This window comes from Orycteropus afer, unplaced genomic scaffold (assembly GCF_000298275.1).
Source record: "Orycteropus afer afer isolate SDZICR_OR568_19922 unplaced genomic scaffold, OryAfe1.0 scaffold00014, whole genome shotgun sequence".
Classification (NCBI taxonomy): domain Eukaryota; kingdom Metazoa; phylum Chordata; class Mammalia; order Tubulidentata; family Orycteropodidae; genus Orycteropus; species Orycteropus afer.
Genome location: NW_006921601.1, coordinates 3,996,416 through 4,024,164, shown reverse-complemented (window position 1 = coordinate 4,024,164; position 27,749 = coordinate 3,996,416). Strand labels below are relative to the sequence as shown.

General features: G+C 38.3%; 1 protein-coding gene across 1 annotated transcript; it reads right to left on the bottom strand.

Annotated features, from left to right (window-relative positions):
* Positions 1-22,025: 22,025 nt before the first annotated feature.
* LOC103210714 (olfactory receptor 10R2-like) lies at positions 22,026-22,988 on the bottom strand. Its single transcript, XM_007956628.1, has one exon. The coding sequence runs from the start codon at positions 22,986-22,988 to the stop codon at positions 22,026-22,028; it is 963 nt and encodes a 320-aa protein (XP_007954819.1).
* Between the last annotated feature and the right edge of the window lie 4,761 nt (positions 22,989-27,749).

Below are 27,749 nucleotides of genomic sequence, written 5' to 3'. Positions count from 1 at the left end.
CATGGAGAAAAAAAAAAAAAAAAAGGACCAGGTTGGCTGGTCTGATAGAGCCTGGTGAAACCCTGAGACTATGACTCTTAGCTGCCCTTCAGGTTTGGAATTGAACCCACTCCTGTGGCTTCCAGCCAAGCAAAAGACAGGCATATGAGTGAAGGACACAGAGAAGAAGTAACTATGGGGAGGAAGTGGGAAGAGAGCTGTTGCATTGTGGGAAATTGTAGTCAATGTCATGAGACAAAATGTGCATCAACTGCTGTGTGGAAAATGAATTTGCTCTGTAAACTTTCATCCAAATTAGAAGAAAAACTAAAAAACAAAGAAAGAAAGAGAAATATAGGTTTTGTAATGAAAACTTGAAAGAAATAATGCCAGCATTTATTACAAGCTTGCTGGTGTTGTTATTTGCCATTGAGTCGGACCCAACTCAGTGACCCTTCCTTGGGTTTCCAAGGCAGTATCACTAGGGAAGTAGATTGCCCAACCTTCCTTCTGAGGACTGGCTGGTGGGTTTGAACCTTCAGCCTTCTGGTTAGCAGTCAAGTGCCTTAGGCACTATGCTATCAGAGCTCCTATTACAAGCTTGGTAAATAATAATAGGGCTATAAACTATATATGTGTTTCCATTTTATTTTGTATAAAATAATAGTAAGTGCTTTCATTGTTATTTTATAAATGAGGAATCTGAGTCTTGTGCAAGGTTACATAGAAAGTGAGGACTCAAAATATGAATCCCAGGAAGTCTGACATTTCTTTAGTAAATAAACTATAAATGACGTTAAATAATACTAACCTTGAAGTCCAATATCCTTGCCAATAGGTGCATATTAGATTATCCTTTAAGCTTTTTGGCAGCTAATATATAAGTGAAGAGAAATAGTTGGCTATTTTACAATGTCTTATCAGTTAAATATTATCATTAAAAAAAGAGAGAGGAAACACATCACACTCCCCTTAAGGACCTACCCCATCAAATAACAATCTAAATCCACAAATGGAAACTATCCAGAAACACTCCCCACCCACTGTAAAGACTTCTGGTTCATTCTAGTTCCCTTTCCTCCCACTTTACCTCCATTAACTCCATTAAGTCCTGAGTCAGGGACCCCAGGAGCTCTCTGAAGGTCTGTTTTTTCCTCAGTACCCCCGTCCCTCTTGAGAATCAAGGGAATGTGGCTGTCCTTTAATGTAGGCAAGTGAACACTTAAAAAAAAAAAAAAAAAAAAAAAAGCAGCAGCAGCAGTAAAGACAAGAAATGTAATTGCTCTTGAAAATAGCTCCAGAAGACAATTTCAAATTAGGAATAAATGAACTCATCTAAGGTAAATTTGTTAAATTTTAAGACATTTGTAATTAAAATATTATTGTTTTATCAAGTAGAGGTAGTCTCCAACTTTGACGGAGTTCCATTCTGATGACTCCAGCGTAAATTGGTTAACTGAAGTCAAATACCTTTAAATTTTTTTTTCATTTTCCATAGCCATACAGCATACAGCATAGTTATGCTGTAGTGTTTTGAGCAGTAAATTTTAACACTGAGCATCTGTGAGTGAACATCTGAGAACAATACATCAGCAAACTATGCATTGCAACATGGCATGTCATACATATTAGTAATGATAAGATAAAAAAACAAAGCAAGCCAATGGTTTTAAGTGTGATTTATCGTAATTTCAATACATTGTAAGTTGGGGACTACCTGTAGTTTGAAATACCAATTTAATCACTATGTAAAACATTATGTGATTGATAATCAGGATATAAATAAAGTACATGACTGCTAACCCAGAAGGCTGGCGGTTCAAACCCACTAGCCACTCCTCTGAAGAAAGTTGGGCAATCCTACTTCAGTAGTGATACTGCCTCGGAAACCCAAGGAGGGGTTGCTATGAGTCGGGGCCGACAACAACAACAACAACAACAACACATTTATTTAAACAAATAAAATACTTTCTCACTGTAATAATATTTTCTAATTGGAATACTGTAGAACAAAAGTAAATTATTTTTCACATAATATACAGCTGAATAAAGTGTAACCTAAAAATTTAAGAAATTTATCGCAGATCATCCAGCTAGTGGTTAGGTTAGCCCTCATCACCAAATTTTTCACTTGATATTCTGAGCTTTTCCAATGTTAACACATTCAGACCCACAAACAGTAAGTTTTTCTGTGAAGCTATTTACACAGAAAAAGTGTGCAAAGCATCTCAAAGCTAGTAAATTGAGTAGCATTATGGCTACTTATGTTGTTTAGATAATTTTAAATGACTATATGAGTTTCTACTCATACGCAATCCTGATAACTTTGATTATCCCTTTTCATTTACATGGGGGCTCTGATAGCATAGTGGCTAAAGCACTTGACTGCTAACCAGAAGGCTGGCGGTTCAAACCCACCAGCCACTCCTCGGAAGGAAGGTTGGGCAATCCTACTTCCGTAGTGATACTGCCTCGGGAATATGATTGTGGCAACAGAGTAATTCAGCCAAAGTTTCATATTCGACTCATAGTGACCGCTCCTTAGGTTTCTCAGGCGATATCTCTATGGAAGTAGATTGCTCAGTCTTCCTTCTGAGGAATGGCTGGTGGGTTTGAACTTCCAGCCTTCTGGTTAGCAGTCAAATGCCTTAATGCCTACGCCACCAGAGCTCCTTGCTGGATTATAGTTACCTTGTTTCCCAACTTTGGCTTGTGAGTACAGACAACTTTAGAGACTAATATGTTCTTACTTGGCAAATGAAAACCAGTAAACCAGACTCATTAACAAAACAAAACAAAAATCTTACCTCATGCAATAAGAACTCACTCATCTTTCAGTAACAATTCTAATGGCGTTGTGGTTATACAGCTATGTCTTTTATTATTGTTTGCCTTTAGGGATAAATCTCTGAAGATTCTAGAGATTTAAATGTGAGTTGCAAAGCACCAGAGAGCATTATCATGTTCTGGATTGGATACAGAGCACTCAGTTCACACAGGATTCTGTGAATTCTCAAGTGGTCAATTTATTCTTTAGTTTCTCCATGCATAATTGTATAACTTTCATTTAATAATTATTGAGGAGTATAATATAAATTATCTTATTAATAAATAAAGCTAAGGTTAGTTTTTATACTGAAGTTTAGTACTGAGTATACTTTCAGTATGGATTATACTTTAACATAAAAAAAAAAAAATCCTCACAAATGGACCAATAAGCAATATTGTGATAAATGGAGAAAAGATGTAAGTTGTTAAGGATTTCATTTTACTTGGACCCACAATCAATGCCCTTGGGGGCAGTAGTCAAGAAATCAAACAACATATTGCATTGGGCAAATCTGCTGCAAAAGACCTCTATAAAATGTTTAAAAGCAAAGATTTCACTTTGAAAACTAAAGCAGGGTTGACTTAAGCCATTAAGTCAACATTAAGGCATTTTCAATAGCCTCAAAGGCATGTGACAGTTGGACAATGAATAAGGAAGACTGCAGAAGGATTGATGTATTTGAATTACAATGTTGACAAAAAATACTGAAAGTACTATGGACTTCCAGAAGAATGAATAAATCCATCCTGGAAGAAGTGCTGCTGGAATTCCCCTTGGATGTGAAAATGGCCAGACTTCGTCTCACCTATTTTGGTCATGTTGTCAGAAAGGACCATTCCCTGGAGAAAGATATCATACTGGTTAAGTGCAGAGTCAGCAAAAAGAGGAAAACTCTCAACAAGACGTATTGACACAGTAGCTACAATGCTGGGCTCAAGTATAGTGAGGATGGTGCAGGACCAGGACAATGTTTTGTTCTGTGATACACAGGGTTGCTATGAGTTGCAGCCAACTTGCTGGCACATCATAATAACAACAACACACCTAAATATTGGTTCCAAGTTCACTTTGATATTTCTGATTAACATATATTGTTCTTAAGTGCTGTCAAGTCAGTTCCGACTCATAGAAACCCTATGTACAACACAACGAAACACTGCCTGGTCCTGCACCATCATCACAATTTACTGCATCAATTTATCTCATTGAGAATTTTCCCTTTTTTTGCTGACCATCTACTTTACCAAGGGTGATAGTTGAGGTTGTGTGTCAACTTGGCTGGACCATGATTCTGAGTGGTATAAGCAGTGGTGATGTGCTTGTTCCCATGAGATCTGATGTATATGCTTTGAGCAGCCAATCAGTTGAAAGGGAGTTTCCTTAGAGGTGTGGCCTGCTTCCAATATATAAATGGACTTCCTGGGAAAATTCGGGAACCTTCTATAGATCTGGATCCTGTCGTGCTGCCTACAATTGTCCTGAGAGCCAACAATCCACAATTTTGCCTGCTGATCTTAGATTCATCATTTGCCGAAGTTAGCAGCTTATTACACTGCCTGCCCATCTTGAGCTTGTCAGCCCCTGCAGCTGCCTGAGCGGGAAAAGCTTCTAGCTTGATGTTTGATCCAGGAACCTAGGACTTGCCAGCCTCTCTAACTGTGTGAGCCACTTTCCTAAGATAATTTTTTTTTTTTCTCTCTCTCTCTAAGCTTTACTGGTTTTGCTTCTCTAGGGAACCCAGCCTAAGACACCAAGCATGATATCCTTCTCCAGGGATTGGTCCTTTCTGACAATAAGACCAAAGAATGAGAGACAAATTAGGTCATTCTCACTTCTAAGGAACATTCCAGCTATACTTCCTCCAGGAAAGATTGGTTTGTTCTTCTGGCAGTTCATGGTATATTCAGTATTCTTCACCAATACCACATTTCAGATGCATCTGTTCTGCAATCTTCCTTATTTATTGTCCAGCTGTCACATGCATTTGAGGTTATTGAAAATACCATGGCTTGAGTAAGGTCATTTCAGTTTCTAAAGTGACATTTTTGCTATTAAACACTTTAAAGAGGTCTTTTGCAGAAGATCTCCCAATACAGTACGTTGTTTGATTTCTTGACTGCTGCATCCATGGGGGTTGATTGTAGGTCCAAGTAAAATGAAATCCTTGACAACTTCAATCTTTTCTTCATTCATCATGATGTTGCTTATTGTCCATTTGTGAGGATTTTTATTTTGGTTATGTTGAAGTGTAATCCATATTGAAGGTATACTCAGTACTAAACTTTAGATATAAAAGGTAATCTTAGCTATCTATTCTATATTATTCATTGATAAGTATTTTTTTACTGATATCTATAAGGCAAGTAATTATGTACCTTGGGGACTATGCGGTGGAATTTGATGTAAAATTGAATTTTTTTTTTAAAAGAATTTTTAAGACATACTTCTTAATTATTATAGGTAAAGGTCCAAACCAAAAAACCAAACTCACTGCTGTGCCCAACCTTCCTTCTGAGGAGTGGCCGGTGGGTTTGAACTGCCAGCCTTCTGGTTAGCAGTCAAATGCCTTAGGCACTATGCCACCAGAGCTCCTGTAACTGAAGTTAGTAAATACATATCTTGAAAACTGTAGTAGATAAAGAACAAAAGTACAAACACAGGTTTGGAGGATTTACAGATAAGAAATAGTCTTTCACTCACCTTGTGGTGGTGTATGTGGTTCCAACTCACACTGACAGTTTCCCACTTCAACTCTTAACTATGAATCTCTCCATATTAATGTCCCAGGCCTTCTCTGAAGCGTAAGACTTTTCGGAGAGCCCTCAGCAGCCTATTCGTGCACATGCAAGGACAGCCCAGATGTGGGGGCAGTTAAAACTCCTGGGGGCAATCCACAACCAATGGTGGCTGGAATTCAGTACATAAATTTCCTTTCTGAGACCTCCAGCAAGATGACAGACTAGGTAGAGAAGTTAACCAGACCCTCTACAACAATGACATGAGAAATCAAATGAAGCAGATAAAGTTGATAATCTCAGAACCCTGAGCTTGATATAAAAGGATAAAGTATTAGAACAAATACCAACTAGAAGAGTAAACTGAATGAAAACATTAAACAAGGAGACAATGGAACAGTGAACTGACATCTGTCTTGACACAGCACGGCCATTTTGAATTTTTGCAAGCAGCATTTCAATCAAGGCAGCAATCTAATAATTGGCTCTTCTTGCCCAGGATTGTACAAGTAGCCACACCATTAGCTGGTGACCAGAAGTGTGCAATCTTTCCTTTATCCCCCACACCCTCCTGGTGACCAGAAGTGTGACGATCCTCCAACCCCACCCACCTTCTAGACTGGTAGGAACTCTGTCCCAATCCAGTGCTCTATCCCGTCACCTTCTAGATTGGCAGGAACTCCTTCTGGCCCAGGCACCATAACATGAGCTGACTTCTAGGCTAATAAGAACTCTGTCCAAGACCAGGCTCCCTTCCCTCTGCCACCTCCTAAGGTGGCAGAAAGTCTGTCTAGGACCAAGCACTCTGACCCTAGCCTCCTTCTACACCAACCATAACTGCTTGTGGGTCCAAGCACCTTGTATACAGCTGCCTTCTATGCTGGCAGGAATACCATCTGGAACCAGGTATCCTGGCCCCAGCTGCCTTCTAGACTGGTAATAACTATGTCTCTAACTGGGCACTCAACATCCTATGGACACCTTGGCTGGCAGAGTGCCACACACTATACTGGATGCCCTGACCCCACTGCCTCCTCAGCAGTCAGGAGGACTGACAGGGTGCTGTGTTCCCACAGTTTTCTCCTTTCTTTCTTTCTCTTGCTTTTTATTTATTTTTTCTTTTCTATTTCCAGTTTTGTCTTTCTTTTCTTCTTTTCTTGTTTTGCTTTTTAAATTTTTATTTCTTTAATATTCTCTTGTTTCATTTTCTCTTTTTAATTTCCCCTACCTAGTTTAAGGAGCTCTGGTGGTGCTACTTAGTTTTGCTTTGGTTCTTTCTTTCTTTTTCCTTTACTTGTTTTTCTTTTATATTACTACTTCCTTTTTTGTTCTTTGTATTTTTTTTCTTTATGTATATATTTTATGTCCCACCAGTTACAGACAGCAACCATGCCCACACTACCCAGTCATACCCACACTTCCTGCAGCCCCACCCACTAGACAAGGACAACTACCCACTACTGTACCACCTGATCAAGGAGAAATGGTGGCCCACACCAACCCAACCCTAAGCTGTGCTACAGGAACAGTAAACAGAAAATGATACACACACTGCCATAATATATAACACCTACCAGAAGACATTTGGTAAGTGCTTAAGGAGTGCATACTAAAAAGCTCTGGTGGTACAGTAAAGGATCTCTGGTGGTGTAGTGTTAAGGCATTTGGATGGTAAACAGGAGGTGGGGGATTGAACTCACCAGCGACTCTGTGGAAGAAAGATGAGGCAGTCTGTTTCTGCAAAGATTTACAGCTTTGGAAACTCAATGGGGGTTGCTGTGAATCAGAATCAACTTGATGGCCATGAGTTTGGTTTGAGTTTTTTCAGTGGAACAATAGATCTAATGGAAGTGGTTTTTTGGTTTTACAAAATTTAGCAATTTAGGTAAATATCAAAACTTGTCATGTTTATTTTCTTCCTACTGACTTTATGCTATAGTTACATATGTGTTACAGCTATATCCATTAAAAACCCCACAAGAGAGGACTTCGGGTAAGATGGTGGAATAGGCAGACAAGCTCCACAGACTCTCTTCAACAAAGAAAAGAGAAACCAATTGACAGAGATATAGAAGATAATCTTAGAGCCCTGAGCTTTGAAAAGAAGTATACAGAAGTGGATTAGGCACCAACTAGTTGAAAAACCTGAATGAAAACAGTGAGTATGGAGATGGACGGAATTGTGGACTGTCAGCTACTCTGATGGCACCAACAGCCTGAATATTTCCAAGTAGTGTTGGGACATGAGAATTGACCTAAAGATGAGTCCTGGTCACCAAGGGCTGCAGGGACAACTGCACTGGTGGCCTATGACTATGCAGGGAAACAGCAAAGAGGGAGACACCTGAGCTGTGGACTATCAGCTGTCTGGAAGGTTCAGCCATTTTGACTGTTTACAAGCAGTGGCCATTTTGGATATTTAAAATGACCAAGGGTGCAGCCATTTTGAATGTTTACAAGCAGTGGTCATTTTGGATATTTAAAGTGACAGCATTCTCATTTGGATTCCAGGGACCTAAGAATAGGCTCCATTTGTCAAGGGCAGCAGGGACATATGGGAGGCTGACAATGGGAAAGCAGACAGGTGGTGAGTGTATAAGTGGTTCCAACTAGCAAACAGAAGAACACAGTACCCTGCTCAAGTAGATAACATCCAAAGAAAACAAAAATTGTGGGCCAGCCACCCTAAAATACAATAACTGATTAAGTATAAACAAAAAGCCCCCACAATGTCATGGAGACAACAGAGCATCACAGTCCACACAAAGAAGCAAGAGAAACAAGGGACCAGGATACAGACCCAGAACACATTCCTGAGGAAGAAGCAGCATTGGAACTCCCTGATAAGGAATTCAAAAGAATTATATTTAGGTACCTTCAAAAGATTGAGAGATAGATCAAGGAAAACACTGAGAAAACTGAGAAAAACAGAGAAAACCCTAGAAAAACTTCAAAAGACAATACAAGAACATATGACAAAATAAATGAAAAATTAGAAATGATACACAATCTACAGATAGAAATCCATAAGATTAATACTAAATTTTCAGAAATAGATAACACATTGTGTGGGCAAAGGAGTAGAACTGAATCAATGGAAGACAGAATTAGTGAGATTGAAGACAAATACCTGAGTACTTCTTTGGAAAGTGATCGATCAGGAAAAAGATCAAAACAAAATGAAGAATGCCTAAGGATCATGTGGGATACCATCAAAAGGAATAACTTATGTGTAATCACAATTCGAGAACATGAAGAGAAAAATAAAATCACAGAAAAATTGTCAAAGATTTGTTGGAAGAAAATTTCCCTGGTATGATGAAAGATGAGAATATATCCATTCAAGAAATCCAACGATCCCCAAACAAGATAGACCCCAAAAGAAAGTCAGCAAGACATATCATTATCAAACTTACCAAACAAAAGACAAAGAAAGAATCCTGAAAGCAGCATGGGAGAACAAAAAATTACCTGCAAGATAATAAATAAGACTAAGCTTGGATTTCTCAGCAGAAACTATGCAGGCGAAAAGACATTGGGATGGTATATATAAATCCCTGAAAGAAAAAAATCATCCAACCAAGGATTATATACCTAGCAAAATTGTCCCTCGAATATGATGATGAAATTAGGGTATTTCCAGATGAGTAGAAATTAAGGGAATTTGTTAAAACCAGACCAACCTCACAAGAGATGTTAAAGGGAGTCCTTTGGACAGAGAACCAACAACAGCAAACAACAACTGACCATTAACACACATGATGACATAACCCAGAAACCAACCCACTTAAGGAAGTATTCAAAGTAAACAAGCCTACAATATTGTAAACAGGGAACCAGAGGCATCAATTGACAAATGAGGACAACTACAAACCAAAAAGAGGGAAAAAATTGTGTAGTTACAGAACTTCTAAATGGTAGGGAAGTCAAGACAACTTCAAGATAGAACAGACTGTTCTACACTTGGGAAGAAAATTATAAATCACAGGGTAACCTCAAAGAAAAATGATAAACCTTCACATCAAAATCAAAAAGAGGACCAGCAAAAATAATTAGCAAACACTAAAACAACAGCAAAGAAGAAAGTGATAATATGATTCATAAATAAAATGAGCTCAACACAGAAAATTATAAAGAACAAAGAAATCAGGAACACCACGAAAAAGCACATAACAAAATGACAGCAACAAACTCATACTTGTTGATAATTACACAGCCAAATGAGTGAAAAGAGAACCTACAGATTGGAAAAAAATATTCGGCAATGACCTATCTGACAAGGGACTTATCTCTAAAATCTATAGAAAACTCTAAGACCTCAACAACAAAAAGATTTAACAATCCAATTAACAGAGTAAATTCATTTTCTATAAACAGTTCATACACATTTTGTTTTGTGACACTGATTTCAATCCCCATAAAGTAACAGCTCTCTTCCCACTTCCTCCCTGTTGTTACCTTTTCTCAGAGTCCTTCTTTCCTATGTATTCCTGCCCTCTGAGCTATATCCCTGTGCAAATACAGCCCTACTGACCTCCCATGCTTGATTGTTCTAAGGAGTATACCTACCTGGTGTAAATGGTCACATTATTCACCTGTCTACTGTTTGGCTGAAAGTGACAGGAGTGAGTTCAATTCCAGGCCTGAAAGGTAACGAGGGGCCATAGTCTTGAGGGTTTCACCAATATCTATCAGACCAGTAAGTCTGTTTTTTTTTTTTTTATGTTTATGATTTTGAGTTTTGTTCCACACTTTTCTCACACTGTATCCAGGATCTCCTATGCTAATTCCTTTCTTGGTGGTTGACATTGGTAGCCAGGCACTATCTAGTTCTTCTGGTCTCAAGGTGATGTAGGCTGAGGTTCGCATGGTCCACTATTCCCTTGGACTAATTGTTTCCATGTGTCTTTGGTTTTCTTCATTCTTCTTTGCTCCAGATGAGGAGGAACAAATTGTTGGGTCTTAGATGGCTGCTTGCAAGCTTTTAAAACCCCTATTGCTACCCACCAAAGTAGGATGTAGAACAATGTTTTTGTATAGTATGTTATGCCAATTGAGCTTGATGTCCCTGGTAACCATGATCCCACATTCCCAACAACTCTTTCCCTCAGGCTGGTTGGCTGTGGCTAAGAAGTTATCATAAGTTTGTCCCCATTAGCTCTATTATATATATGGATATTCTTATAGCACAAATATGTGTGTAGAAATATTGTTGGCCAAACTAATATATGATCATGCATATATTCCCTTTTGCTAGACATACCTGATCATTCAGCCTGGCTACCTATGAATCTACCCAGAGATGAATGTTTGTTATTACTGATAACAGTATTGTGTATGTAAAAGGGTTTAACTTTGTTGTCTGTACCTCTTGTGCACTTCTCTTCCTTTTCCTTAGTCTTATTGTGCTGGTCACTACCTTTTGTATATTGCCTTTCCCTTCACCCAAATCAATATGTGTCTCATACCTACCTAGCTATTTTCCCTCCCCTCCCATCCCTGATAACCAAATAAGAAAGTTTCCTTCCATATGTAAACCTTTCCTTGCCTTTTTACAATAGTGGACTGATACAATATTTGTCCTTCTTGATTAAAGTATTTCATTCAGCATAATGTCTACCAAGTTTCTCCACTTTATGAGGTGTTTCACAGATTCTACATTATTCTTTAGTGTTGCATAGTATTCCATTGTGTGTATATATATTACTGTAGTTATCCATTCCTCCATCGAAAGGCACTTAGGTTGTTTCCATTTCTTTGCTATTGTGAATAGTGCTGTGATGAACATGAGTGTGCATTTATCTATTCATGTCCTGGCTTTCATTTCTTTAGGATACATACTTAGTAATGGAACTACAGGATCAAAAGGTATTTCCATGTCCAACTTTTCAAGGAATTGCCATACAGTTTTCCACAGTGCTTGTACCATTTTATAGTCTCACCAGCAGTGTATGAGAGTCTCAATTTCTCCACATCCTCACTAGCATTTGTTATTTTCTGGCTTGTTGAACTTTGCTATTAGTGCTGAGGTGAGATGGTATCTCACTTTTTTGATGGCTAATGATCTCAAACATTCTTTCATGTGTTTGTTGGCTGCCTGATGTCTTCTTTGGTGAAGTGTCTTTTGGTCATTTTTAAATTGTATTGTTCATCTTTTTGATGTTGAGGTGTTTGAGTTTTCTATACATTTTAGAAATAAGTCTCTTGTAAGATATGTCATTGCTGAATATTTTTTCCAAGTCTGTAGGTTCTCTTTTTACTCTTTTGGTGAAGTATTTTGATGTGCATAAGAATTTAATTTTCAGATGGTTCTAATAATCTTCTGCTGTTTGTGCATTTTTACTTATGTTTGGTAGTCTATTAATGCCATATATTAGTGCCCTTAAATTTGTCCCTATTTTTTCCCTGATGAACTTTATAGTTTTAGGTTATATATTTAAATCTTTGATCCACCTGAAGTTAGTTTTTGTGCATGGTGTGAGTTATGGATCTTGTTTCTTTTTTCTGCAAATGGATATCCAGTTTTGCCTTCACCATTTGTTAAAGAGGCTATCTCTTCCTCCATTTAATAGAGTTCGGCCCTTTGCTAAAGACCAGCTGACCACAGATTGATGGATGTACTTGCATGTTCTCAATTCTACTCCACTGGTCTATTTGTTTGTTGTTACCGGACAAATACTAGGCTGTTTCACTACTGTGGCTGTACAGTAGGTTTTGAGATCAGGGAGTATGATACCTCCTACTTTGTGCTTCTTCTTAAGTAGTGCTTTGTTTATCCAAGGGCTCTTTCCTTTCCATGTAAAATTAGTGACTTGTTTTTCCTTGTCCAAGGATATTGATGGAATCTGGATTGATATTGCATGGAATGCATAAATTGCTTTGGGAATTATCAACACTTTCACAATGTTCAGTCTTCCTATCCATGAGCATGGTATGTTCTTCCATTTATGTAGCTCTCTTATAGTTTCTTGAAGTAGTGCTTTGTAGTTTTCTTTGTATATGTCTTTTGTATCCCTAGTAAGATTTATTCCCAGATATTTTATTTTTTTGGTAGCTATTGTAAATGGTATTGATTTCCTTTTCCCAGATCTCTTTGCTGGTGTAGAGGAATCCAAATGATTTTTGTATGTTGGTGTTGTATCCTGTGACTATGCTAAATATTTCAATTTTCCAGGAGTTTTCTTGCTAAGTCTCTTGGATTTTCTATGTATAAGATCATATCATTTGCTGGTAGGGACAGTTGTACTTCTTCCTTATCAATTTGGATGCCTATGATTCCCCTTTCTTGCCTTGGTGTCCTGGCTAGGACTTCCAATATAATGTTGAATAGAAATGGTGGTAGTGGGCATCCTTGTCTGGTTCTGATCACAAGGGGAATCCTTTCAGTCTCTCTCCACTGAGAATACTGTTGGCTGTTGGTTTTACATATATGCCCTTTATTGTGTTGAGGAATTTCCCTTCTATTCCTACTTCTCTGAGAGTTTTATTTATTTATCAGGTATGTGTGTTGTATTTTATCAAATGCCTTTTCTGCATCAATTGATATGATCATGTCATTCTGTTCCTTTATTTTACTTATATGATGGATTATGCTGATTGTTTTTCTAATGTTGAACCACCCTTGCATGCCTGGTATGAATCCCAATTGGTCATGATGTATGATGTGTTGTTGTTTTTTTATAGGTTTTGGAGTCTATTGACTAGCATTTTGTTGAAGATTTTTATGTCTATATTCATGAGGAATATTGGTTTTTGGTTTTCCTTTCTAGTGGTGTCTTTGCCTGGTTTTGTTTCATAAAATGAATTTTGGGAGATTCCATCCTTTTCTATGTTCTGGAATAGTTTGAGTAGGATCAGTGTCAGTTCTTCTCTGAATGTTTGCTAGAACCCTCCAGTGATGCTGTCTGGGCCAGGACTTTTCCTTGTTGGTAGTTTTGTTATAACCTGTTCGATGTCTTCTGTTTTTATGGGTCTGTTCAAATTTTCTACCTCAGCCTATGATAGTTCCAGTAAGTAGTGTATTTCTAGAAATCTGTGTATTTTGTCTAGGTTTTCAAATTAATTGGAGTACAGATCTTCATAGTATCCTGATATTATCCTTTTTATTTCATTTTGTTCTGTTGTGACATCACCCATTTCATGTCTTACTTGTGTAATTTGCATCTTCTCCTTTTCCTTTGTTAAATTTGTCAGTAGTTTGTCAATTGTATTAGTCTTTTCAAAGAATCAACTTCTAGTCTTGTTGATTTTATTCTATTGTCTTTCTATTTTCTCTTTCATTTGTTGTTGTTGTTAAGTGCCATCGAGTCATTTCTGACTCAGTGACCCCATGCACAGCAGAATGAAACACTGCCCGATCCCGTGCCAACACCACAATCCCTGCTATACTTGAGCCCATCATCGCAGCCACCATGTCAATCCATCTCGTTGAAGGCCTCCCCCTCTTTCGTCAATCCTCCACCCTACCAAGCATGACATCCTTCTCCAGGGAATGGTCCCTTCTGACAACATGACCAAAATAGGTGAGACGAAGTCTGGCCATTCTTGCTTCCAAGGAGCATTCTGGCTGCACTTCTTCCAGGACAGATCTGTTAGTTCTCTTAGCAGTCCATGGTACTTTCAGCATTCTTCGCCAGCACCACAACTCAAAAGCATCAACTCTTCTTCAGTCTTCCTTATTCATTGTCCAGCTCTCACATGCATACCAGGCAATTGGAAATATCATGGCTTGTGTCAGGCGCACCTTAGTCCTCAAGGAGATATCCTTGCTCCTCAGCACTTGAAACAGTTCCTTCACAGTTGACTTTCCCAATGCTACACATCGTCTAATGTCCTGACTGCTGCTTCCGTTGGCATCGATTGTAGAACCAAGCAATGTGAACTCTTTGACAACCTCAATCTTCTCTCCATTTATTGTGATGCTGCTCATTGGTCCAGTTGTGAGGATTTTTGTTTTCTTTATATTGAGATGTAATCCATACTGCAGACTGTATTCTTTAAACTTCATCAGTAGGTGCCTTAAGTCATCCTCACTTTCAGCAAGCAAAGTTGTATCATCTGCATATCTCAGGTTGTTAATGATTCTTCCTCCAATCCTGATACCACGTTTTTCTTCATATAGTCCAGCTTCTCGGATTATTTGCTCAGCATATAGATTGAATAAGTGTGGAGAAAGAATACAACCCTGACGCACTCCCTTCTTGATTTTAAACCATGTAGTGTCCCCTTGTTCTGTTTGAACGACAGCCTGCTGGTCAAGGTACAGATTCCTCACGAGTACAATCAAGTGCTCGGAAATTCCCATTCTTCTCAATGTTATCCATAATTTGTCATGATCCACACAATCAAATGCCTTTGCATAGTCAATAAAACACAAGTAAACATCTTTCTGGTATTCTTTGCCTTGAGCCAAGATCCATCTGACAACAGCTATGATATCCCTTGTTCCACGTCCTCTTCTGAATCCAGCTTGAACCTCTGGAAGTTCTCTGTCAATATACTGCTGCAAACGTTTCTGTATTATCTTCAGTAAGATCTTACTTGCGTGCGATATTAATGATATTGTTCTATAATTTCCACATTCTGTGGGATCACCTTTCTTTGGAATGGGCACAAATATGGATCTCTTCCAGTCAGTTGGCCAGGTAGCTGTCTTCCAAATCTCTTGGCATAACTGAGTGAGTGCCTCCAATGGGGCATCTGTTTGTTGAAATATCTCAATCGGTATGCTCCATGAGTCTGGAGCCATTATAATGAATCCCTCTTCTGTTGCCAAGTATAAAATATCATGGAGCAGTGTGTGACCCTCCCTAAATTCACAGTGGAGGGAGGAAGATCAAGATCAACAGCCCAAGGTGGATTCTTATGTGGCAGAGGTTAGACACGCCAACAAGTTCAAACATTTTTTACCAATTCTAACGCTAACCATCCTTCCTATGGCACTCTATTTCTTTGCTCAGTTTGATAATTTTTGTAATGACCATACAGGACTCACAGACAATACTCACAATTATGGGCTTATTAGGGAAGCAACAGGTTGCAATTCAGCATCAGAAACACGTCAGCATACAGTTGTTTGATAGGCCCTCGGACTCACATCACCTTGGCCTCTTCCCTGCTCAGGCAAGTGTTACAAAGCTCTTTTTAGCTCTGCTGATAAGTGCACAGAGGCCCCCACTCCACCAGCAAGCCTCATCTGGAAGGTGCTTAGCTCTAGCTCCATGGGTCAATAAATAGGTCTACTAGGTGCCAGGAGGATCCAACTCTGCTAGTAAGCCTCCTGGCTAAGGGTGCTCAGCTTTTTCAATTCATGAGTCTGGGGCCCACCAGCTGTCTCATGGTTCTGATGTCTTTGCTACCACTGTTTCTTTGCCATCACTTCTCACCATCTCTTGCCATCTCCAGTGTTATAGCTTTCTGGCTTCTACATCTAAGAGACTCTCAGCACAGGGACTTTGGGTCAAAGGATGCACTCTGCTCCCATCTCTTCTTGTTGGTGATAGTCACGTCTCCTCTTTCTAGTTCTAGCATGGTTCATTTTAAGCTTAGTAGGATGGCAAAACTACCAATCCCCTCATTAGGTTTCCACACACCTTATTTGTTCCCCTACCAGAGTCCCATGGCCCTTGTTTACATTATTAGCAAGCTATCCAATCCCTTTAGTGAGCCATGACCACCTTATATTTGCATAGTCCTACCCAGTCATTTGGTGGGAGTTACAAAAACAATGGCTAGAAGGGCCATATTAAGTAATTTACTGCACTGCAGCAATGAAGATCTTCAATATAAAATACATACCATATAAATTCCCCTCAATCATACGGGACCCTCATAACTGTACCCAAACTACTGCCTTGTCACAGTTACAGAATATGGTGAGTATCTCATTTCCTAGGACTCATTTATTGCTTTCTCACTGACTTATACAAAAGGAAGTCTACTGAGCTTACCTTCTCTTATGAGCATTCATTTAACTATGGGAATATTACTCTTCTGTTACACAATTACTCTTGGGCTTAATTCTTTTCTATACTTATTTATATGTAAATTACTCATAAGAAAATATTTGATTGAGAACCTCTCAAAATAAGCTCATATATCAAAGTGATAATATTCACACTAAGCATAAGAAACTCACTGCCATCAAGTCAATTCGACTCCTAGTGACCCCTCCTTGTGTTTCTGAGGCAGTATCTCTAAAGAAGTAGATTGCGCAACCTTCCTCCCAAGGAGTGGCTGGTGGGTTTGAATGTCCAGTATTCTGGTTAGCAGTCAAATGCCTTAGGCACTACACCACCAGAGCTCCCCACACTGTGCATAGATAAGAGTAAGTCCTGTTGTCGCACTAATAAAACAGTGATTTCAGGAAAAAAGATTCAGTAGGATGCCAACAACAGGCAAAAGGCAGTTTTTCACTGCTGTCGCTTCAATGTCTCCCCATCATTTCCTCTTTCCTGCCTCCACCTGAAATCAGAGACACAGTCTACAGATTTTGGGCCACTCTCAATCATTAACATATATTTTCAGGTATTCACAAGCCCAGAACAATCTTAGATCAAAATTTCAATCTCTTCTCATTTAAAATTTCTGTTTTACTTCCATTGCTCTGTGGCCAATTGTGTCTGACTCAGGCTCAGTAGCTTGCATTAGGAAGGGAGGGCAGAAGTGTATGGTCAGCATCTCCAGGAATTTCTCATGTGAATACTTCCTTTACTCATTTGGCTATGATTGGTTCCTACAACAGTATAGTTGGAGAAAGGACGAGAGTTAAGTGACAGCAAAGGTGTTCTTGACTACTCATCCAGCCAACTTCTCAATGTTAGTCTTTTTCAGGCATGAGTCAGACACCAGTTCCTATGTCCTTCACATCCCATGGATGACACACCAAACTATGGGTGATAATTAGATACCTCCTTTATTGTCCTGTTAATGGAGATGTGTGTGTGTATGTCTCTGTGTGGGCTGAACTGCCCGCTAGTGGCTTCCAAAAAGTCTTAGGCTTCAGAGGAGGCCAGGACCTTAATGTGGAGAAGATAGTGGTTAACACTTGAAGTAGGAATCTAACAGTGTGAACTGGAACTATACATCAGCACAAATTGCTCAAACTCTTCATTCTCCATTTCCTCATGGGAAAAATAAGGATTATAAAAGCAGGTAACCTCATAAAATTGTTATAATTGTGAAGATTAAATGTATGCAAAATGTTAAGCATGGTTTTGGCACAAAATAAGCTCTGAATGACTGTTTTTATTTTGTTGGTGGAAAACCCTTTTTCTCTCATTCTTCAGGGAGTGAACTAAGAGTGTCTAAAATTAGAAAGCAAGAGAATTAGGATAAGATCTTCAATCTTCAGACTGACAATACCACTGTGATACCACTATCCCTGCTGATTGTAAATGTGTATCCAGGAGGCAACATTTTGAGGCATTACAGTGAGTGAAAGACTATTTATTATCTGTAAATCCTCCAAACCTCTTTTTATACTTGAGTTGTACATCTATACAATTTTGGAGATAATGTATTTTCTTTTGCTATAATAATTAATGTATGTGTCTTAAAAATTTTTGTCATTAAAATTCAACTTTACATCAAGTTCCACTTCATGTTCCCCAAGGTACTTAATGACTTATCTTACAGATATGAGTAAAAAATACTTATCAATGAGTGATACAAAATGTATAAAGCTAAGATTACTTTTTATATCTGTAGTTTAGTACTGATTATACCTTGTCCAGAAATATTAAAGTAAACTTGCCACCAATATTTAGGTATAAGAAAATTTATATTATGAAAACTCAAAAGCTCACCGCTGTCAAATTGGATCCAACTCATAGTGACCCCTCCTTGGGTTTCTAAGGCGGTATCACTATGGAAATAGATTGCCCAATCTCCCTTCTGAGGAGTGGCTGGTGGGTTTGAATCACCAGCCTTCTGGTTAGCAATCAAATGCCTTAGGCACTATGCCACCATAGTCCTCAATAATTATTAAATGAAAATTATAGGACTATGCACAGACATCTATGCAGAAACAAAAAATAAATCGACCACAGAATCTGGTGTGAAATGAATGCTTGATATAAAATAAAATATCTTAAGAATTTTTTGAAAGACAGCCTATCTCAATGTGGGGAGAAAAATTAAATCATGTCAGTGTGCTTTTTTCTCAAGTTGTTTCAGTCCTGGAAAATGTACGTTGTGCATGTATATAATGTCTGCTGAACCATTTTTTTCCAGTTCTGTTCCTATTGGCTCCAATACTGAGAAAGCTCAGATTTCTTACTCATAATCTCACAGAACTATTGCAACAGCCCTGAAAATGCTCTCCGTACCTGACTACTCTCATCTTTAGAACTTAATTTTTTTAACACCATTAACGACCATTTTATGTTTATTCACCACTTTTATACAACATTGTGCTGGAAGCTGTAGCTAGTGGATTAAGAAATGTGAAAAAAAAAAAAAGTAGAGGGTCAGTGAAAAAGAGAAGACCCTCAATGAGATGGATTGACATAGTGGTTGTAACAATGGGCTGAAACACAGCAACAGTTATGAGGATGGAGCAGGACCAGGCAGTGTTTCATTGTACACAGGGTCACTATGAGTTGGAACTGACTCAATGGCACCTAACAACAAAAACTTACGGAAGATAGGGTATTGCCTTCTCTATTCAATATGGCTGAAGCTCATTTCCTTGTGTATTACTGTGGGAGTTCTGGGGCCAATGGCTTAACCCTATTTCAAGTTCTTTTCCATTAGATACCAGGAAGGCTGGTCTTTGTAGACCTAGAACTCATCATGACATCCATAGAAGATCTTTCTTGTTTTGATATGTCATCATGACTTTTTAGTGAAGTGTTTTTTTTTTTTTTTCCTTTAGGGTGAAAGTTTACAGAGTAAATTCATTTTCCACACAGTAGTTCATACACATCTTGTTTCATGCAGTGTGTTATTATAACAAAATAACTGAATTTGACTTGTTAAAATATCTTTTAGAATGTGAATGATATTCTTAGGCAATTTTACTTTCTAGTCAATATCATTTAATTTATAGTTCTGAAAGTTTGTCAAGTCCCACAGGTGTCTTCTGATTTATATCCACAGGGCTAGAGATAGGGCAATGATATGAGATTGTTGTCCAAGGGATAGTGAGAACAAGGGTGAAGAAAGAAAATGAACAGACAGTATGATTACTAAGAAAAACAAAACGTTTTACTTTATCTTCATTTATTCCTTTCCTAACTTTCCTTCTCTTTATATACATTTCTTCCCTGTATCATTCTCCTCTTTGAAGAACTTTCAAGTTCTTAACAGGCAGGTCTGTTGGTGACAATTTCCTTTAATTTTTGTTTTTATTAGGAAGACTTTATTTCTCCCTCATTTGTGAAGGATAATTTTGCTGGATAAAGAATCTAGGTTGGTGTTTGTTTTTCTTTCAACATTTTAAATATTTGATTCCACTTTCTTCTTGCTTGCATGGTTTGTGAAGAGAAGTCTGATGTAACAATTATTCTTTTTTCCTCTATAGGTAAGATTTTTTTCCCCAACCACTTTCAAGGTTTTCTTTTTGTCTTTGGTTTTTTGTAATTTAAATATCATATGCTTAAGTGTGATTTTGTTGTCGTTGCTATCTATCCTGCTTGGTATTCTCTGGGCTTCCTGAATATGTAGATTGATGTCTGTCATAAATTTTGGAAAATTCCAATCCATTATTTATTTTCTTTCTTTCTCTATTCATCTTCTTCTAGCACTTTCATTCATGAATTTATACCTTTTGTAATAGTCTCAGTTCTTGGATAGTCTTCATCTTTTTTCTCTTTGTGTTCCAGTTTGAGAAGTTTCTCCTGATAAATCTTCAGATTCACTGATTTTTTTTTTCTTGGTAATGTCTAGTCTACTGATGAGCCATCAATAAGTTAGTTAGTTCATAAGTTATAAGCATTCCTCATTTCTGTCACATTGTTTTTTATTTCAAAATTTGATTTCTTTTAAAGTTTCTATCTCTTTTCTTACATTTCTTATCTGTTCTTGCATGTTGTCCTCTTTTCCCATTATCCCAATTAACATGTTAATCATAGTTATTTTAAATTCCCAGTCTAAAAATTCTAAAATCTTGGTTATCTCTGCTGGTTCTTTTGCTTACTTTGTCCCCTCAGACTATATATTCTGTTACCATTCTCTTACCTCCTTACCATATTTCTAAATCATTAATTTGCCATCTTCATGAAAATCTTTTCTTTCTTTGAAACTATTACATAACTTGAAACCATATGTTATTCTTCTCAGAGTCCTTTACAACCACTCAGTGACTTCTCTTTTATTGAGGACTTTGCCACTGGGCTCTGTCTTTTTCATATTCCAGGCCTGTAATAGCATAGATAACATCACACACTGTTTGGATGTAATATTACACAATTTGACTTCAAAATACCTTGGCCTTATGTCATCTAATTTCTCCCACAGTCTACTACAGATTCTCACTACCATAACCACAACCACATCATAGTAATATATAGCCTTTTCACCTCTTAGTGTTTCATAAGTTAGAAGATATTTATTTTTATTTATGCTGTAATTCTGGAGGTGTAGTGCCTAAGGCATTTGACTGCTAACCAGAAGGCTGGTGGTTCAAATCCACTAGCCACTCCTCAGAAAGAAGGCTGAGCAATCTACTTCCATACAGATATCACTTCAGAAACCCAAGGAGGATCATTCTGAGTTGGAATTGACTTGATGGCAGTGAGTTTGGCTTTTGGTTTTGTTTTTAGTTTAAATAGCATTTGAATTATTTGTAACCTGAAGATTAGAACAATTTATGAAGTCATCTAGCTTAATGCTTTGGTGGTAGACAATGAGAACAGCTTTTGACAGATTTAAATTTTTTTTGCATGGAAAATATATAAAAAATGCCCATTTTTTTTGGTGGGTGCTCAAGTTTGTCAATAGATATTATTCCAGAAAGTCAACCATTTCTATCAAATTTCAAAATATGTTTTCATAGAGTCAAAGAAAGTAGTATCTTAAAATACTTTTAATTTTCTCTGTCTGGTGGTGACTTTCTCATTCTTAATTCCTACTTCATGTGTTAGTACTTTCTCCTGTTTTTTAATTGAGTAAACTAGTTACGTATCTTCTATTTCCCCTCCCTCAATTAGTACCTTCCTCCCTCTTTCCTTCCCCATTCATTTTTTTCACTCTTTCTTTTCCTTCTTGGTCTAATTTCCTCTTTCCTCAAATGCAAAAGCTATTTTGCAAATATTGGGTTCCAGACGTGTTTTGATATGTTTACTACATAAGTGTGTATGTGTGGATAGATAAATAGAGATATATAATACAAAGTTTAAAATACATGTTAAGTCTGTAGACAGTCTGTAGTAGGAAAATGGTGATGCTAGCATGGATCAGGCATAATTCTCTACACAAATTGATGGTTTTTATTGGAAGTACTCCACTTCTCACATATTTATCAAAACTACGTACATTCTTTAAAGATTCAGGGTTCTCTTATTTCCGCTTGGACTGATAAATCTATTTGCATTGCCTAGTACTTTCCTTAGGGCTGTCTGCATTTCTTTGTTTCTTAGACTGTAAACAATGGGATTGAGCAGAGGTGTCAGCACTGTATATGTCACAGCCACCAGCATATCTTTGCGGAATGAGTCATTATTCTTGGGCCTCAGATAGACAAAAGAAGCAAATCCATAGTGTATGGACACCACAGTGAGGTGAGAGGAACAAGTTGAGAAGGCCTTAGACCTCCCTGCAGAAGGCATCTTTACAATTACTGACACAATGAAGACATAGGAAATCATGATCAAAATAAAGCTGCCCACCAGGACAAAGGCAGTAAATGCAAGAAGAACCATTTTTTGAAGGGAGGTATAATCACAAGCAAGGGAGACCACAGGTGTGATGTCACAGAAAAAGTGCTGGATGGTTTTAGAGTCACAAAAAGACAAATGGAATACTATGCTGACAATGCACAGAGAGACCAGAAGCCCAACCACAAAACAGGCCACCATCTGCTGAAAGCAGATCTTCCAGGTCATCAGGATGGGATAGTGCAGTGGGTGGTGGATGGCAGAGTAGCGGTCATAGGACATGGCAGCTAAGATAAAACAGTTATTGGCTCCCAATCCAAAAAAGAAAAACATCTGTGTGGCACACTCAGGGAGAGAAATGGTCTTGGTCTCTGATAGCAAGTCTGCCAGCATGCGGGGGATGATTGCCATAGTGGTACAGGTTTCTGAAAGAGATAGGCCACAGAGGAAAAAGTACATGGGGGTATGAAGGTTGTGGCTGAGCTTAACGGCCACCATTATGGACACATTTGCAGCAAGGATGGTCACATGGGAGAAGAAAATCACCACAAAAAGGAGATACTGTAGGTCTGGGAAACTGGAAAATCCCCACAGAAGGAATGTAGTCACTGCTGTGTGATTGTCCATCCTCCTGGTGAACTCAGGGAATTTCATACACAATTTCAAAGGTACTTGAGGTCAAGGCTCTGAGATAATTATAAAAAGTTTGTCCTGCATTTATCACATGGACTAATATCAAGGGCTCCCAGGCAAGGGAAAGATAACTCTTAGCAAGAGAGCTTGAGACAGGAGAGCTAAGTACCTGATGTCAAGGTCAAGAGTCTGAGTGTAAGGAGATAGTTCTAGTAGGAGAATCTGTATGAATGTCAAATATCTTCTGGAGCCCACTCACCTCAGAACCCCTTTCCTTCCTCTATTGTCAGGATCTGTATGAAAGAGGAAAAATATGGAAAAAAAGTGCATATGTTTTTATCTACAGGACTCTACCACTAATATCTGTGAAATGTCTATGTGTGATCTAAAGGTAGTCTGAAATACAGAATGCCTAAACAATGTTGACTGAATATATAAAAACAATTCCTTTTCCCCCAAAAAAATTCTAAGAAGGGAAATTTCTGAATGATTTCCAACCTTTCTTTGAAAGTAATCCTATCTTAGGAGATGCTTCTCTAAATGGAGAGTTTTCTTGGCTGACAGTTCTGCCAATTAGTAGACCTAATAAATGAATTAACCATATTAAAATGAATACAGCCTTCCTAACCATAACAATAAGTTAAAAGTTTGCGATGTCTAGTAACTGGTCTCCTACCAGGTGTATCTTGGAGTTAAAATGGTTATGCGAGGCTATTTCACTTCAGGATAGCATGATCTTGTCATCATATCCTGATCAATTCTTGTGTTTTCAGCAAAAATTTCAGGGCATTTTCTAACTGATATACTCATAAAAAGGGGCTGCTTTGCAACACAGCCCTGATAAAAATGAACTCAAGTTCCAAAGATCATTGTTCCAAGTCATATTTTTATTTCCATCCTTTCTTAAATATCCACTCTGTGTGTGAGAGGACAGTATAAAAGTGACATAAAGATCTTCCACACAATTTGAGTCTCAGCTCTGGCACTTTTATAAGGCAAAGGAAAGGAAGATAACGAGGAACAGGGGTGTAGGATCAGTGGTGGGGAAAGATGGAGAGGAATTCAGGAAGGAAAGCTGTAGGATCCACAGAGCTAGAAGAACAAAGAAGAAAATATATCTTTAGTTGATGAGTTTCTGTGTTCTTTATGTACTGAATTTCTGAGCCCAGAATATAGGGAGAGGCAACTGAGGTAAACAACATTTTCTCAACATCTGAAATATGCTGGACAATATACTGAATGTTTGGTAGAATTATCTCATTCAATTCTCCAACAACTCTATGAGAAAGATATTTTAATCCTTAAACTGTTGTTGTTGTTATGTGCCACTGAGTCGGACCTGACTCATAGCGACCCCTCCTTGGGTTTCTGAGGCAGTATCACTATGGAAGTAGATTGCCCCATCTTCCTTCCTAGGAGTGGCTGGTGGGTTTGAACCGCCAGCCTTCTGGTTAGTAGTCAAGATTAAGATAGGTATAGAATACGTAAGTGACTATCCACAGCCAATATATTAATAAACAAATATTGACTTCATGCCTGTTATGTGTCTGGTAATTTTAAGCATGGGAAATACAAGGTGGTATAACACACGTATGATCTCTCCTATCTCAGATAGATAAAAATGCCATAAAGAGAATTTTTTTAAAGTTATGTGAGAATGGCTGCCTAAGTAGCTACTTTGGATTGCATAGTCAGGAACATTCTTTCTATAGATGTAACACTCAACTGCAATTGAAATTATTGTAAGCAGTCAATTATGTGAGATCAAGGGGGAAAACATTACATGCACAGGTAACACCTAGTGCAAAGACCTTTAATGTGCATGAGGTTGACATGTTCAAGTGATAGCAAGTAAGCCAATATATCCATAACACCTCTCATGTATCTTCTTCAACATATTTTCAGATATATATTAGTATTTTGCCCATGTTTGAGACAAGGAAACTATGGTTTAAAGAATTCCTAATTTGCCAAGGTGATAAAGTGGATGAGAAAAGGAACTGATAACCACACCCAGGCAAAGTGACTTTGGAGACAACCTCCTTGACTATTCGATAATAAGTGTGCTAGCATTATGGTTTTATGTGTCCAGCCATATTTCTTGCCACCAACCTCCCCTATATGGAGAACACTCACTCTGTCAGTCAGCCTCAACTTTTGAGGCTCTTCTACTTTGCAATGTTTTCTCTAACTTGTAATATTTGTCCTGCCCATCTCTGCTTCATAGACTGCAGTTTTTGTTTCAAATACAATTCAAGTCTCACTTCCTTAGGAAGCCTTCTCCAACTAGTCTGAGAGATTTAATCACTTTTTCTTTGGGGTTCACATATGGTTGTATAATGATAACATTTTTATATGTTTGACTCCTATGTCATTAGAGCAGAGGCCTATTTTACAACTTTGTGTCCCTAACTTGCAGCCTAAGACTGGTAAATATAAATGTTTGCATCATGAGATTTCAATGAATGAATGGGGTGCCATTCCGTTAGGAACCCTCATATGATTTTTTTTAAGGTACACAAATTCTTCCCAACTCTATTATTTGCTCTATTCAGCAGTTATTGAATTTGCACAATTATCAAAGGTAGTTGGCTTCCTTCCTCAGCACATTTTAAGATGCATCAAAGTATAGCCATGTTACCTAGCAATGTGCCATTTACAAATCAGTCTTTAACACATGCTTGCCCAATTGAATAAGTTATGGTATCCCATTCCAAAAAGAAACCCCCCAAAATTCTAGGAGTGGATGTCTAGGAGTACAGCAGAAAATAATTATGTTTTTCTTAATTCTACAAACTATACCTTGATTTCCTCTCCTTATCTGTCAGTTTGTTGTACTGTGGTGGCTTGCATGTGCTGTCATCCTGGAAGCCATTCCACCAATATTTCAAATACTATCAGGGTCAACTATGGTGGACAGGTTTCAGTGGAATTTCTAGATTAAGTCTAGGATGAAGGACCTGGTGATTTACTAAAAAAAAAAAAAAAAATGGCAAGTGAAAACCCTATGAATAGCAGCAGAACACACTGTCTTTAGAGAGTCAGCAAAAAAGGGGAAGACCCTCTTAATAAGATGGAGTGACTACAACAATGGGCTCAAACAGCAAGAATTGTGAGCATGGGGCAGGACCACGCAGTGTTTCAGTCTGTTGTACACAGGGTCACTATGGGTCAGAACCAACTCGATGGTGCCTAACAACCACAACATACTTTGATTTACTGAGGTGTTCTAGTTACCTAGCGCCACTCTGATAGGAATATACCACAAACTGGATGGCCTTAACAAACAGAAGTTTATTCTTACAATTTGGAGGCTTTAAGTCCAAGTTTAAGTGTCAGGCTCTAGAAGCTGGGTGAAAGCCCCTCAACCTTGGGGTCCAGCTTTGCCTCCTGCTCCAGGCCCACTGGAGCTAGAGGCGTTTCTTCACTCAGACAGCTGCTGGCTGCTGAGGCTGAGAAGCCCCAAGGTTGACAAGCAAAAAGGCACAGTCCCGATGTTACCAAACCACATGGCAGGCCATTAACTTAAGTCCATTGTAAGTCCCAAAGTTGGCAGAGCATAGTAGGCTGCTCAACAAAGACAGAGCAGGGTCCAAGCATGCCATAGGCTAGAGACCATTCCCAAGGCTTCTCCTTATATACAGGAAGCAGACCACATCCCAAAGGCAGCTACTCAGCTGCTTGTGGTAGATCCCACCATGGAGTTGATTGCCAGTCTCATCATGGGGAATAACTACCACCAGCTACCCAGCCACTCAACCAGGCCCAGCCAAGTTGACACACAAACATAACTAGCACATGAGGCATCAAATCATACTTGACTTACATACAGTTCCTCTACCAGGGGGCACATTGAAATTGCCTGGGAGTCTTTAGAAGAGTTATTCATCTCCATTCTCACTCAACCCAAGTTTCTGGTAGGCCTTTCCAAGAGGAGAAAACCAAAAGCTTCAAAAGAAGGTGACATGGGTAGGTTCAAAAACTCTCACTGGGATTCTGTTACTTCCTGTTTTCACTGGAACTCATGATAAATCCTACACCTCTCCTAATACTCAAGGGAAGGAATGACTGAGAGTATGTCAGTATGACATTATTCTCATCACCACAGTGATCCTTGCAGACCCTGAGGAACAGAAATTGAGAAATATGTTTACTGGGCCAGCATTTTATAATAAATTCCCTCCCTTTAGTTTGTATCAATGAAAGGGTACAAGTTATAGACTGAAAGGGACACAACCGATTTCTATTCCTGAAACCCCTGTCCAATGTTTGTCAAGCCATCACCTTTGCAGAGAACTACTGTACTTAGAATACCTACTTTCTTTGAGACAGCAACACTTACAGGAATTTTGGGGCTGCTTCTGGACTTCAGACTATCCTGAAGATGCTCTTGTCCTATCCCCATATCAAAACTCTTGACTATGGACACTGATCTGCTCCCCAAGATACACATCAAAATCATGGGCAGACTGGGGAGGGATGGGTCCACCATTTCACTTATCTTTCATCTTTCCTCTCCAAAATGAATGGGAGGTTGTTTTTTTTTCAGCTAACCTTAATCCCATGCTTAAGAGATAATTTTCAAAGGTAGTGAAAAGGTGAATATTTATCACAAAGTCTTTAGAAAAGTGCATTTAACTTTTTTTCATTTGACCCAATCAATATAGTCAGAGATGATGCAGCTTTTCTGTGTTGTCTTTTACACTGTTTGGAAAAGAGGTTGATATTTTAAATTATGTGGAAAATAAAGAAGTG